The sequence below is a fragment of the Talaromyces amestolkiae genome (assembly GCF_001896365.1).
Source record: "Talaromyces amestolkiae strain CIB chromosome Unknown scaffold1.1, whole genome shotgun sequence".
NCBI classification, from domain to species: domain Eukaryota; kingdom Fungi; phylum Ascomycota; class Eurotiomycetes; order Eurotiales; family Trichocomaceae; genus Talaromyces; species Talaromyces amestolkiae.
This window is the reverse complement of record NW_024468037.1, coordinates 3,070,431-3,083,913: the sequence shown is the minus strand read 5'-3', so window position 1 is coordinate 3,083,913 and position 13,483 is coordinate 3,070,431. Positions and strand designations below refer to the sequence as shown.

At 47.3% G+C, this 13,483-nt stretch overlaps 6 protein-coding genes across 6 annotated transcripts; 4 read left to right on the top strand and 2 right to left on the bottom strand.

The window, feature by feature from the left end:
* Window positions 1-2: 2 nt before the first annotated feature.
* Window positions 3-1,190, top strand: BHQ10_001005 (uncharacterized protein; the record flags this gene model as incomplete). The annotated part of the gene is made up of 1 exon (XM_040872637.1): window positions 3-1,190. The coding sequence occupies one exon, from the start codon at window positions 3-5 to the stop codon at window positions 1,188-1,190; it is 1,188 nt and encodes a 395-aa protein (XP_040729510.1).
* Window positions 1,191-1,597: 407 nt separating this feature from the next.
* On the top strand, window positions 1,598-2,003 carry BHQ10_001004 (uncharacterized protein; the record flags this gene model as incomplete). Its single annotated transcript, XM_040872626.1, has 2 exons — window positions 1,598-1,648; window positions 1,737-2,003. 2 exons carry the CDS (start codon window positions 1,598-1,600, stop codon window positions 2,001-2,003), a joined length of 318 nt encoding a protein of 105 aa, XP_040729509.1.
* A 462-nt stretch (window positions 2,004-2,465) lies between these two features.
* BHQ10_001003 (uncharacterized protein) lies at window positions 2,466-2,876 on the bottom strand (the record flags this gene model as incomplete). Its single annotated transcript, XM_040872615.1, has 2 exons — window positions 2,466-2,701; window positions 2,753-2,876. The coding sequence occupies 2 exons, from the start codon at window positions 2,874-2,876 to the stop codon at window positions 2,466-2,468; spliced, it is 360 nt and encodes a 119-aa protein (XP_040729508.1).
* A 997-nt stretch (window positions 2,877-3,873) lies between these two features.
* On the top strand, window positions 3,874-4,451 carry BHQ10_001002 (uncharacterized protein; the record flags this gene model as incomplete). The annotated part of the gene is made up of 2 exons (XM_040872604.1): window positions 3,874-4,062; window positions 4,125-4,451. 2 exons carry the CDS (start codon window positions 3,874-3,876, stop codon window positions 4,449-4,451), a joined length of 516 nt encoding a protein of 171 aa, XP_040729507.1.
* Window positions 4,452-4,639: 188 nt separating this feature from the next.
* Window positions 4,640-7,845, bottom strand: BHQ10_001001 (uncharacterized protein; the record flags this gene model as incomplete). The annotated part of the gene is made up of 7 exons (XM_040872593.1): window positions 4,640-5,087; window positions 5,137-5,316; window positions 5,363-5,666; window positions 5,713-7,120; window positions 7,182-7,352; window positions 7,401-7,711; window positions 7,776-7,845. The coding sequence occupies 7 exons, from the start codon at window positions 7,843-7,845 to the stop codon at window positions 4,640-4,642; spliced, it is 2,892 nt and encodes a 963-aa protein (XP_040729506.1).
* Window positions 7,846-8,785: 940 nt separating this feature from the next.
* On the top strand, window positions 8,786-13,477 carry BHQ10_001000 (uncharacterized protein; the record flags this gene model as incomplete). The annotated part of the gene is made up of 1 exon (XM_040872582.1): window positions 8,786-13,477. The coding sequence occupies one exon, from the start codon at window positions 8,786-8,788 to the stop codon at window positions 13,475-13,477; it is 4,692 nt and encodes a 1,563-aa protein (XP_040729505.1).
* Between the last annotated feature and the right edge of the window lie 6 nt (window positions 13,478-13,483).

Genomic DNA, 13,483 nt, shown 5'->3' with positions numbered 1-13,483 from the left:
TCATGTCAACTGTACGATACTTTGACGATATCCCCCACATCGGCCGATTTGGCATGCGCGATGATGACAAGGGGACTAGTTGGACGTTTTTCTACCGAAACGGTATCCGATTCACCATCCATGTGGACGAGAAAGATGTTTCCGGGACAACCTTCCACTCGCTCTGGCGGCCTCTGCTAGGCGAGGATTTGGGCATGGGCAAATCGATATTGCATAATTATAACAAGTTCTTTGAATTGATTGTCTCCCATTCCATGAGCACGCTGCAGGAAATAAGTCCCGTCAAACCACACTGGATCACTTTGAGGGATTACCTGCATACTCCAGCATATCACTTGAAGCTTGTCGCTGACGAGAAAGGAACCGACGGCGTGCGGGCGGTGGTCATCGAAGGCCCAGAAGTTGTAGCAGCGTACGAATTACAACCTGCCGCTACGTTTAAAAATATGCCGCAAACCATCCCGGAATACCCAAGTAGCGACTTGACGGTGCTGGACAAGGAGGCAGATTGGAGGCGTCCTCCACACAAGTTACGGACAACTGATGGACTCATCTGCTATTTTAAAGGTCGCGAACAAAGTTCTACGAATTTCGAGACTGGCGAGATAAACAACAGTTCCTTGGACAGCATAGAAGCTCATCTTCGCTTATTTAAATACGGCCAAGAGAAGGGTGATTCGTACGCTACTCGAAGGTCTAAAGTTCTGGGTATCGTGACAGATGTGGCTTCTGCATCTGAAAACTCTGATCCAGCTGACGAGCAGCATAATGCAGAAACAAACCAGGCTTTAGTAGCTGGTATACTGTTATCTTCTCCCACCATTTCCTCCCACACCCAGTCGTTGGCGGATGTCGTTGCACAGAGTGAAACAACGACAGCAGACTTCACTGAAAAAACTCAGCGATGGAGGACTCAGATTGAAGATGAAGCTTCACGTCTACATGATCTAAAACTATACTGGGGTGGGCGAGAAGACTGGTTTTATATCAACCAGTATACAGTACTGATTGACGCTGAAAGTGGCAATGCATATCTAAGTCTAGATACTGCTACTTTTCTTGATGATGATGATGCGACGAGCCAAGATAAGCGCACAAAGCTTGCAAGAATGGATAACTCTGCGATTGAAAACCTGTTTGAGAAGTGGCTACCAGGGGAGTTGTCTGGAAAGAGAAGTGAAGTCAGTTAGGATACGTGAAGGTCCATGAGGTGAAAAAGATGCATGATGAACAGCGGCTTATTGATTTGATTTTTACTCGTATATGACATTGTTATATTAACTAGCATAATACTCTTCTTCAGACAATAATTTACGCAACATCTAATGCTTGTTCCAAGTGAAGGTCACATCTGATAGCAAGACTCTGACGGTGTAGGGTTAGGGTTACAACATATTAGGGCTAGCCATCCATTCCCCAACACGGCCTAGTCAGATGGAATGAGGGCGGTGAGCAATGCTGTGCAGTCATTCGACAATCCGATCGAATTCTCAAGATACAATTGCCCCTTCAACGTACGATCTCTATCACATCCAAATCATTTACGCCGTTATTGATCGTTCTTGATTCAATCGGAAGAGACTTCGTCTAAATCAAAATGTCCAACATTCTCCGCCGCCTCCAAGGCGGAAACCTAGAAGTCTTCAAGGTACCTCACCCATCCGCATCCGCATCACCCTTATCCTTTCATCCAATTTCTCTAAGGACTGAGAGACTGACAAGTTGGCTACCAACAGTTTGGAATGTACATCCTTTTCCCCATCGGCTGGATGTACTACTTCGGCACAAACCTCGAAGAACGCTTCTCCGTGCCCGGCTTCTGGCCTACGGTCGAACAATCACATAAAATTCCGGAGACGAAGGAGGATATTGAAGCGGAGTTGTCAAGGATGAGGACGTTAGATGCGGTCAGGGTGAAGAGGAGGCAGCAGCAGGAAGAGGAAGCGAGGCAGAGACAGCAGGAGATCATGGGTGCGCAGGCGTCGGGGGAGGGAACGGCGTGAGGTGGGCTTTCCTTGCACCGGACGATGACGGCGCGAAAAGTCAGGCTACCGTACGTGATATATAGTGTCTGGCGCTGTAATTATGTATCACTATGTATTTATGTATCATTTATCAGGCGTTGGATTTGGGAAAGTTCAAATTGCATGTCATGAATCGCATCTCCATTACTACTATATTGCCACTGAACATTTTTGAGTCAAAAAACTTTTATTCAATCTACAGGTAAAATCCATCTTCAAATCACCACCTCATATGATACCGTCGTACCGAGTACTGGAAAAAACACCATCAAGCGCCTCGCTCAACGATAAATGCAAAATATAAATAATACAAGCCGGTCAAATTGCAAGCCTATGTTTTCCGGCATCCAAAATTATCCACAAGAGGTGAAACCGCCTATTCTTATGGAGGGAGCATAATCCCTTATGTTCGTTTCTCTCCTTATAAGCATCGTGTGTCATTCACAGCTCGTCGAGTCCGGCAGTTGATGCAGCGTCGTACACGACATTGAGAGCGCCGGTCGCCGGGCCGCCGTTTCCCTGTAGGATGGAACTTGCCGAAGGAATATATTCTTTGATCATGGAGACGTCGGCGGTGAAGTAGTAGTGAACGTGTCCGTAGATCTGTGCGACGTGGTCGGGGAGGTAGACGTAGGCAGCAGTGACGAAGAGGGAGACGATGGTCAGGACGATGAAATCTGTAGTTACGTTAGTCCCGAGAGTAGAGACCAGAAAAGAAGGGAACGTACTAAAGATGAATTTCTCGGTGGGTGTAAGCATGTACAAGGCGAATGTCACTTCGTACTGGTAGTTTTTCAATCGCAGCCATCGCAAAAAGGATGTAAAGACCGAGGGAGAGGGTGGAGTGGCCATCGTTGAAAATATATGAGGTTTATTTAATTGAAGAGTGTCGATGGTGTGATTATCGAGTTAAAGGTCGCCCTGATTGATTTGAATCGCAATCGAGGTGATCAAAGAGTGTAGTGGCACGGAGGTGACTTTTTCTTATCGTGACAGGACGGAGACAAAAGGGGGAGTGGCGACGGCAACAAATTCGTAGATCGAAGCGGCGGCAACGAAGTACTTTTTGAATCGTTGGAATCAAGAATTGCAATTGAGTCGTATTAAGGTAACGATATGGCGTAGAATAATGTACAAAATACCAAGGAGGGAGATGAAAGTAAAATAAATAAGATGGGGAAGGGAGGAGGAAGAGGAAGCTTTGGCCTCGCGGATAAAGTGTGCGACAGGATCAAAGTTCAGACTACGACCATAGCATAAACAACTCATTCTCCTCTGTGACTGGCGAATCGCTTTCACTAGAATCACTACTCTATGCGCTGCACTAATCGGAGTATAGCCACAATGACATACTATGTAATATTCATACTGAAAATCTCTCCCTCAGTCGAATGTTGCTGCCTTCGGTGCATTTGCGTCCCAATACCGACTATGCACGGTCAGAAAGCTGAAACGGAACGGATCTGATTATAGGTATCCTGTGCGCTTCTCGCTTTCTAGTTTCCACAATTCCGTACGAATAGATTTGACATATGATTGACGGAGCTCGACGTCTTGATTGATCAATGATGGATGAGAGGTGGATGCGAGCCTCTCAACCTCTCTACTCATAGTATAAATTTTCGATGCCAAAATTCAACTCTCTGCGGATCCACATGGCAATCTAAGACTTTGGTAGTCCTAGTCGATCTGACTAGCTACAGGAACCCGGTTAACCCAATCATTGCTTCGTTCGGATTAGGTACGAGATACGAATACGGCCGGATCGGATTGGCTCTCTTCCGCAGTCCGTACGTATAGTCTGCCGGTCCTCTCGGAACTGTTCCCATTCCTCGCGCATGAGTGCAAAATGCGGAACTTCTGGTCAAAGACTCCAAATACCATTTACACAGCATGTCGCTGCACGAGCAGGCAATTGACCTCCTTCTCAACATGGCCTGCCCTAGCCGTCAAACAATTACCCCCGCGTCCAAAGCTCGATGACAAGGAGATCACCGGTTCGTACCTTAAAGGAACGGGACCGGGAGGTCAAAAGATTGTACGTACCATTCATTAATAGTAGGCTCATTTATCGTATCTAACACCTGGTCATTACCACAGAACAAAACAAACTCCGCCGTCCAACTCATCCACAAACCAACCGGCATCGTAGTCAAATCCCAAGCAACGCGCTCCCGATCCCAGAACCAAAAGATCGCGAAAGAAATCCTAGCAGCAAAAGTCGAGGCTTTGGAAAAGGGGGAGCAGAGTCGGGAAGCGATCAAGAACGCGTTGAAGAAAAAACGAAAAGCGAGCTCGATGAAGAAGAAAAGGAGGAAGTATAGGGCGTTGGAGGAGTCGAAGCAGGAGCAAGAAGGACAGGTTGAGGTGGAAGAGGATGGGAGTTATTACGAGGAAAAATCGACAGCAACTACAACAACACGATAAGATTGTTCCGGTCCTGAAACGTGTTATCGAGTACTTCTGGACTTCATTGCTAGAACTTGAAGCACAACATCTACGATAATTGTTAATTAAGGACAGAACTTTACTCGACACGACCTTCGTTGAAGTCGCGGTAATGGATTAGGTATGAGTGTCTAAATCAACAAAAGATGCACATGCTCATAAACAACTTACGCCGTCATATAACTGGCAAGAATTTTTTGGAGTTCAGGGCTGAGTCGTTCCTGAACGAATCCACTAATTCGACCACCCCGCTTCGAGTTGGCCTCCGTGAGGTATTTTCCGGTCCACGCCTTTAAGTCGACTCCGGTCTCCGGCCATGGGTCCTTCGGGCGAGGTCGAACAGTGTTCAATTGTGTGAACCCAACTCCGAATGCCATATCATCCACGTCGTGTTCTGTGATGATATCATCCCTGGTGACTGGAACAGGAGGTAGCTCCAACAACTTAAGAAGAGCTTCACATGTGAAGCCCCAACCCTTCTTGTATTGCTGCGCAAACGCTTCCGAGTTGGCCAGTGTTTTCGTGAAAGAGATAACTGCCGTCTTGCGGTCAAGCGGCCTGGCGAGTTTTTGCGATTCTGGTAAAATGACATTCAGATAGAGGGGAGTAAATAGTCTAAACCCATTAGCCAAATCATACCAAATCTAGATGTCAAAATACTCACCCCGCTTGGACCTTGTCCGTGACCTGGATAAAAAAGTCTGCACTGTAACCTTGATCATCCCGGGCGGAAACAAAGTGGTAGAAGCGAACAAATCGCAGCTGCAGGACCTCGGTTTTGGAGTTTTGCAGACGAGTCAGGATAATTTGCATGATGGAGGTGAAATATTGTTCCAGAGCGTTACTACCAAAGTCAGTCTCAGCTGATCGATAACCAGGAATAAACTTACGCGGAGAAGCTTCCAATCACACTCTCCAAAAGGTCGAATCCATGACTCTCATTGGCTTTCGTCGAGAGCAACTTCTGGAAGAGACCGAGGATTGGTTCAATTTGATTGTTTGAGGAAATGAATTGTGCGCCGCGAGGAATAATAGCAGAGAGTAACCGAACTAATGCAGGAACGTTGCCCTTAGACTCCCACATGACCGGCATGAGAATAGGTGCGATCAGATTCTGGTAGTACTCTGGCAATGTCGCGGATGAGTTTGCCTCGAGTAAAGCAGCGAACAGTTGGAAGACATAAGGCATGAATTCTAATATTATCAGTAACTGTACCTCCACAATATTAGACTATCTTACCTTGAACATCTGCCTGAAGAACCTCAGCGAAAGGTGCGTAAAGTGCTTGTTCCAATTTCTCAGGTTTGGCAGGAGCAGCAAACCTGATAAAGGCACCGATCGATTCAAAATGGTAATAGTAAAATCGCGGGTTGCTAGGGTTAGCACTGATAATCCTAGTAATTTTGATCAAATGCTCCAGGACTGCATCAGTAAGTGGAACAACTCCTTCCTTGATAACAATCAAAACTCTCATCACACATTTCATCAAAAATTCATTTTCTTGCACCTTAGGTGGTGAGGGATCCTTTTCAACGAGCTGGAATAGATGCTCGAGGAGCTCCTTGGCCAAGGGGGTGATGTTGGCCGGTGAGATGACAGGCTGACCTGCAGAATCGTGGAAAGCAAGCACCCGTTCAACAGCAATAGCTGCATAAGTGTACACCACATAGTTGTCGGAACCCAAATGCTTGACTAGTAGAGGAAATACCTCTTGCCACTGTTGAGGTGTGATGATACTCCTAAACAAGTAGAGATATTTGATAGCGTCAACCTTCAATATAGGGTTGACTGCGCCATCGGAAACCAAATCGGCCGCAAGGTGTTTTTGAAAAAAGTCTGCGATATCAACAAGCTTGCTGACCGTTGTGATACCGTGAGATGCCGTCGCTGCACCTTTGGCGGCGATGGCAGAGAACAGATACGTAGCGGTGTCTTTTGATTTCCAATTTGACGCTGGGTCTTTTGCGTATTCAGCAAGGTAATGATCGGTGTACTGAGAAACCACTCTCGTGACTGAGTCTTCGAATTTGGTTGCCAATTGGCGCACAAAGTCTGTAGCTGCTCGGCGTCTGGTATCGCTGTCTGAACCCTCCAGGTCGCGGCGGATAAACTCAATGGGCTCGTCCTCGAAAAGCTCTTCGTCAGATTCTCGTAGCGCAATATTTGGCAAAATGACCTTTTCAATGACCTGGCTCAGAGTTCCTTGATCTTCGAAGATTTTAGCGTGCTCAGGCATGCTTGTGGTTGAGGTCAAGAATTGAAGTGCCTTGCTGATCAGTATGTCGTATTTTGTCTCCTGGCCGACAGTCGTCAACAAGTTCCAAGAGTTTCCAACGAACTGACCGACATGAGGCTCAAAAACATCGCTATATTTTTGGACAAACAGAGTCAATACTTCAAAGATACCGGCTTTGACAAACTCCAAAACTCCCGCTTCAGATTCATCGTCGGTGTGAAGCAGTTGGTTATCATAAAGCAAGTATTTGAGCAGCAGATTAGCAATAGACTGTGCGTTGTCCTCCACTAGTGGCGCCAAATCTTGACAATTCAGATCGTATAAAAGTTTGATCATAAGGTCGAGCTGTTTGAAACCCTGTGACAGAGTTTCTTTGTTTGATTTATTTTCTTCGATGTAAGCGTCCAGGCCCTGCCAACAGTCGTCAGTCATCCTGCAAATCACTATAAGCGGAATGGAAGGCCGGCCTTACCTCGAACAATGCCAAATACGGCGTGGAAAAAGTGTTGAGCACATGATTAATCTCGGTGAAAAGATCGTCTGATCGGAAGAGGGGACGCCATCGTCGAAAGATGGAGTGTGCCACTGTGAGGACTCCGTTGTTGACAACCGGGTTCTTAGGGTCTAATCGTGACACTAGATCCTGCTTTGGGTTAGTATGTAATATCACATATACTGGCTTCGAACGTACAGCCACAAGGGTATCCCATCGCTCCCAGAAATCGCTGTCTGCAATCACGCTGACTGCCTCGCCCAGTTGGGTCTGAATTCCACCGGGAACATTGATCATTAGGTTGATCAACTCCCGCTTGATTGTGACAACCTCATCTTGCGGCAGTTTGTGATTTCCGTCTTCGTCGACCCAACTTCTTCGGATGAGATTTTTAAAGCATAAGGCACTTGCGAGCCGAGTGTTGTATGGAAAATCTGCGGACGCGGTGATCTGGAGCAGGAATAACGAGAAGCCGGGTTTCTTCTCTTCTTGCCGAAGTGCAAGTTCAGCTGTAAAAATAAATTCAGATATGATCAGGCAGTTTGAAGTGATGGGATGGTCGTCATGACATACCTTGTTTGTTTTGCCTGGGATCCAAGCTGGCTTCTAAAAGCTGTGCGACAGCTCCCAGGTTGTTTGCCATTTTGGACTACAACGCACAGCGGATGGAAAATGCGGACAAGAAATGAACAGAAGAAATAATTCAAGAAGAAGCAGCTAGCAGAACCACCAATTGCTTGATGAAGATTTTGAATGTAAAACTAAAGAACAAAGTGAACCGCCGCTTTCCTTGTCTGGCAGTTTGTTTGGCAGACTGCGGGACCTTTCTGAAGGCGGTGAGAGCTAGGCTGTTTCTGGCGGCAACCATGGCGGGGAGGCGGCAGATCGTTGTTCCGGCTCCGTTAAATGTTGAGAGCGCCGGATCATGTGACTGCGTAATAAGTGGTTTCCCGCAGCACTGATCGGTCGACGCCGGCTTGGCACGCCAATGCTGGCAGCCAAGGTTAGTCGATTCTTACGTCCGACGCAGCGAACGGAAGTTGCTGAACCCCCAGCCAGGATTTCTGTCGATCATACCGTCTGTTGTTTAGTATTCTTCATCTGCTCATCATGTATTCGTCTTGATCTGTTCTATTGGATGCGCCGGTCATGAGCCCAATGCCCGAATCCTGTTAGCCTTCCGCCCGTGATACCGGTCCCTATCGCAATACAGGTGTCAGTGCCACTTGGTCACCCGCTTATCTCGATCTTTGAGCGAGTGTTTGTCATTTGATGAGGATGGGGAAGGCCACCCAGACCTCCGAGCCCCAGTTATAATCTCATCTTCTAGGCTAGTTACATTTGACTGCTACCCTGCACATCGCTCGATGGTGCGAAAAAAGCTCATACCAGGTATCTTTCCACCTCGATCAACAATCAATGAGCTGTTACTCTCGAGACTGCTCGCAACCATCCCCAACTTATCGCCAGTCTTTCCAAGTCTTTTAATCCTATATCCACTGTGCTAATTGAGCTTGCGCATGGTCCAGTTGCTATATTAAAAAGAGATCTCGTTACGTACCAACGTCGTTCTCACGTTGCGGATGTCTTCCGAAAATGATCCACCTCCGAAACCAGCTGCATCTTCCTTTGCAGACGTTTTCAAGACATTAGCATCAGGTCGCCGGAAATCTCTCTCGCCTCTCTCAGCTTCCGATAGCCCTAGCGAATTCCCAAGCCATGGCATCGACACTCGCAGGGGTTCCCGTGTGACGTTTGGATTTGAAGGGATGTCGCGCGGAAGTATCTCCAACAGTTCCTTAGACCATGCCGCCGTTCCGAGTTATGAGGCTGCGCTCGAGAATCTCAAAAATCCGGTGCTCGCTATAGATGAGGTGGAGGTTCTTGCCAAGCACTCGAGCAAATTCACACCGGAACAAATCATATCTCTGTGGGAAGCGAGCTCATATCTCCTCTGTCAGCCCGACTTTGACGATGCCCGGCAACGATCATCTCGATTTCTGGATACAATCGTGGGGCGACCGGATTTGTCAACAGACCTCAAGACTCAACTATGCAAGAGTATATTAGTTCCCACGCCGGCTGACGTGATACCTACACGAGTGAATGCTCTCATTACGCTGTCCGACAATGGCAGAAAATTGGACATCATGCAGGTCAATGTCCTGCCCGCCCTAGCGGTTGCCCTATTTACGTTGTTCAAGGCCGTCGCCAACCTGCGGTCAAAAGCAAAGAAGAGCAAACAACCGCGGACTATTGAACTTGAAGAATCGCACTTGGAAAACCTTTTTGATTTTATCCTCAATGTCATCACTCTTCAGAATGTTCCACTTGAAGAGAACGACACGGCATCACTACTTGAAGAAGTTCTGAAGGTTTGCAGGAAAACAGCATCTCCTGACGATCTGAAGAGTGCGCTCTCTATATTCGACGCCATTATCTCCTGCGCCGAAGTGCCTGATGATAGTTTTGTTCCGCTATTAGAGGTTTTATGCAGCATCCACGCTTCTGTGAAGACTCTCGCTGGCCGCACTTCTCAGGTGATGCGCAATATTGTCAAATCGTCCAAAAGGTTGGCCATGCTTGAGCTACTATACTCATTCCTAGAGGAGGTTCCCGAAGACCATGGCCGAAATCTGAATGTAGTGCGTGGCGCGGTTGAAACATTCACAGACATCATCCGTTCTCATGACCGAAAAAAATTACCCGAACTATCATTTACAAGATTGATCAACTGTCTTCAGGCAGTCGTGCCACAAAAGAGTGGAAGACTTCATGCAGCTACTCTTGACTTATGTGCAAATCTTTTAGATGGCGATTTTGTTTCCATCTGCATAGAGGAACCTGACTGGAAGAGCTTTGCGAAACTTCTGATTGAATGCTCTCGCGGATTTGGACAAGAAGTCACCGAGAGCGCACAATCTCCTGTTGTTTCCCCAACGAGAAGTGTGACACACGACGATCATCTTGCAGCTAGCGTTTCTCGACTGTCAGCCCTAATCGAGCAATTGTGGGAACAGTTGAGCTCCGAACAAAAATCCGAAATTAGTCTCTTTCTAAGGACATCACATCGTTATCTTTCACCAACCCAGGCGCGTCTTCTGATTAATCATATTAAAATGAAGAAATCTTACTTTCCAGGGACAGATAATTGGGATCAGGATGCCAAGTGGCTGGTTGATTCGTTCATTCAGGCGCCCGGTAAGGTGTCAGATGTGCGTGCCTCTGCTTTGGAGGCACTTGAAGATGCCATGTTCCAGGATAACAATTTGATCAATTTCGAGCAATCTGGTGTAATAGACCTTTTACTTCGGAATTTTGCAGATGAGAAAGACACAATCTACATGTCGTCGCTTGTTTCAGTGATGATTGAAATTGCGGCACGGGCGAATAGTGACCTGTTTCATGTTATTATTGATGCCCTGAGCTCACCCATGAGTTCCGACTTGCTTGAAGAGGATGACCCAGTTGTTTTGAGCGGACAGCTATTACAAAACCGCCGCAATTCTTCTTCCGTTCTCGGGCCATCTCTATCAAATGTTTGCATGATGGGTCTTGTTCGACTATTCCTCCGGTTTTTGAACTTATCGGCCCAACGTGCGGCTTTGTTGTTCGAAACTTTTATTTTCGTTGTCAAGACGTCAAGAAAAAGACCAGCCGACGCCATGCTCACAGTTCTCAAGCTGTTATTCCGATTACGCTGCGACTCGTCCGGCGCAATCTGGGTCACCACAGACATTGAAAATGACTTTCTAGTGGCTGTACTGAGTCGAAGCCTAGATGTTGGAGTCAAGCAGTCTACAACTACAGAAGGATCCATTCTGGAGAGATCCTCTGTGAATAGTGATGACGGTCTTACTGCAAGTACAGGACGACTGTCTCTGCGCAATCAATCTGTATCCATTGAAACGCAAAGGTCGATGCCTCGCATGAGTAGTTCCTACTTGCGAGGCAGCACAAAGTCATTGCCTCCAAGTTGGGTGCAATTAGACTCAAGTCTCCCCAACGAACCATCAACAGCTGCAAGTCCATTTGTCTATGCTTACAAGACGGTAGCTGAAGGGGATACCGAACTATCGGATCCAGCCACGGGAGTGTTAAAAATAAATGTCTATCTAGAGACGATCATCGATCTGCTCCAAAAACGCGATACCCCGTGGGATGTTTACAGCTACATTCTCGCACATCTCGGTCCGCAACTTAGCAACCGGGATTTCTTTTCCAGCGCAGTCCCACAGATTCAGATGCTTCGCAACATACTCTGCGGTCAGATCAAGGGCGAAATGTTTCGGGAGCCGCCGGCTATAGCTGGTATTAAAAAAGCTGATGTCGCTATCTGCATTTTTGATTGCTTGGCCATGCTTGTGGGATTTCACCAATACTTTGCGAAGAGCGAGCAAGATGAGTTGGTACGCGCATTCATGCTCGGAATTGGATCTTGGGACGGTACATCCAGAGGATGTATTCACGCTTTGTCTGTGTGCTGCCACGAGATGCCGTTATCAGTGACGAAGTCATTAAATACTATTCTTGACAAAATGTCGAAAGTGATTACAATGGCCCACGTGGCAGTCCATATATTGGAGTTCCTAGCACTTTTGGCTCGACTCCCTGATGTCTACGTCAATCTTCGGGAAGAAGAGATTCGTACCGTCTTTGGTATATGCATTCGCTTCATCCAGACAAGTAGGGAGCAACGATTGAAAAGCGAATCGGCAGCTGCTCGTGCCAGTACAATACCCGCAAGGCTTAGTGGTGGCTTGAGAGAAATAGCCGCAATGCAACCTGAATCCTCCGAAGCGAACATATGGCAGGAGAGCATGTCCAACTATGTGTACACACTGACGTACCACGTTTTGGTGTTTTGGTTTCTCTCGCTCAAGCTTCAAGACCGCGCGAATCACGTGAACTGGATAACAAATCGCCTCGTTTTTACGGATGAGCTGGGCCAGGAGGTAGTAGAAGAGCAAACGGAAGTGTTTATCGATTTGATGCAGCGTGTGACATACTCGGACTTGGGTGATACGATACCTTACGAAACCTTCCCTCCATCGCCAGAGGACGGACCCGTCAGCAGCAAGTCATGGGTTGTTGGAATGAGTATTATCACGGTTGAAACTGCGGTTGTTTCCGGATTGACACAAATCACCAAACGAATGGCCTCTGGGACGACTTATGCCGAATACCGTCAACGTACTGCACCCGTGCTACCTCATCAGATACCTGCCACGCCGGATACACTATCAACTTTCGATGCGGCAAGTCGAACGGCCATTCTGCCTTCTCATGTTTTGCTTCAGATGGTCACTTCTGCATTTCCTACACCAAAAGTCTCACAGCCCATACCATTACCCGACGATGCCATGACTCGTCGAGCTATCAGCTCATTTGATAGGAATGATATTGTCGATGGGCACAAAGTTGGTGTCATATTCATTGATAAGGATCAAACCACAGAAGCCGAGATTTTGGCAAACACAGCTGGCAGTCCAGACTACAATCATTTCTTGAACGGTCTCGGTACTAGGGTTTCTATCCGAGGGGCACAATTCAACACGCAGGGTCTTCACAATGACATCGATGGCGAATTCACATACGCCTGGAGAGATCGCGTGACTGAAATGGTCTATCACGTAACCACCATGATGCCCACGAATCTTGAAAGTGATCCGGCCTGCGTTGCCAAAAAGCGTCATGTCGGCAACGACTTTGTCAACATCATCTTCAACCGTTCCAACCGACCATTTAACTTCGAGACCATCCCATCACAATTCAACTCGATCAATATCGTCATCACCCCAGTCTGTCGTATCGCCGAATCCGACTTTAGCAACGACCCAGACACCGCTCGCGACTACAGCAAATCCTTTTACGTCGTCAGAGTGATGAGCAAGCCTGGCCTTCCAGAACTATCACCTGCATCAGCCCCAAAAGTCATTTCCGGCAACAGTCTAGCCGCATACGTACGCATCCTAGCCATCAACGCCTCCGTGTTCTCCTTGGTATGGAATCGCGAAGGTGGCGAACACATCTCTTCATGGAGGAACCGACTGCGCGAAATCAAGCGTTTACGTGACCGAGTCATGACGTCCCGCGCGTCTTCGGTCGATGCAACCGAGAGCGGGTTTTTGGGTCATCGCCGTAATACACGCACAAACATTCATGTTGAGGATGAGATGGCGAGTCAACGAGCACATATACGTCCTGACGTGTCCGGGGAATGGAATGTCGATAACGTTTCTCAGGCGTTGGACTTTTCGCGATGGACCCGGTAACCTCGA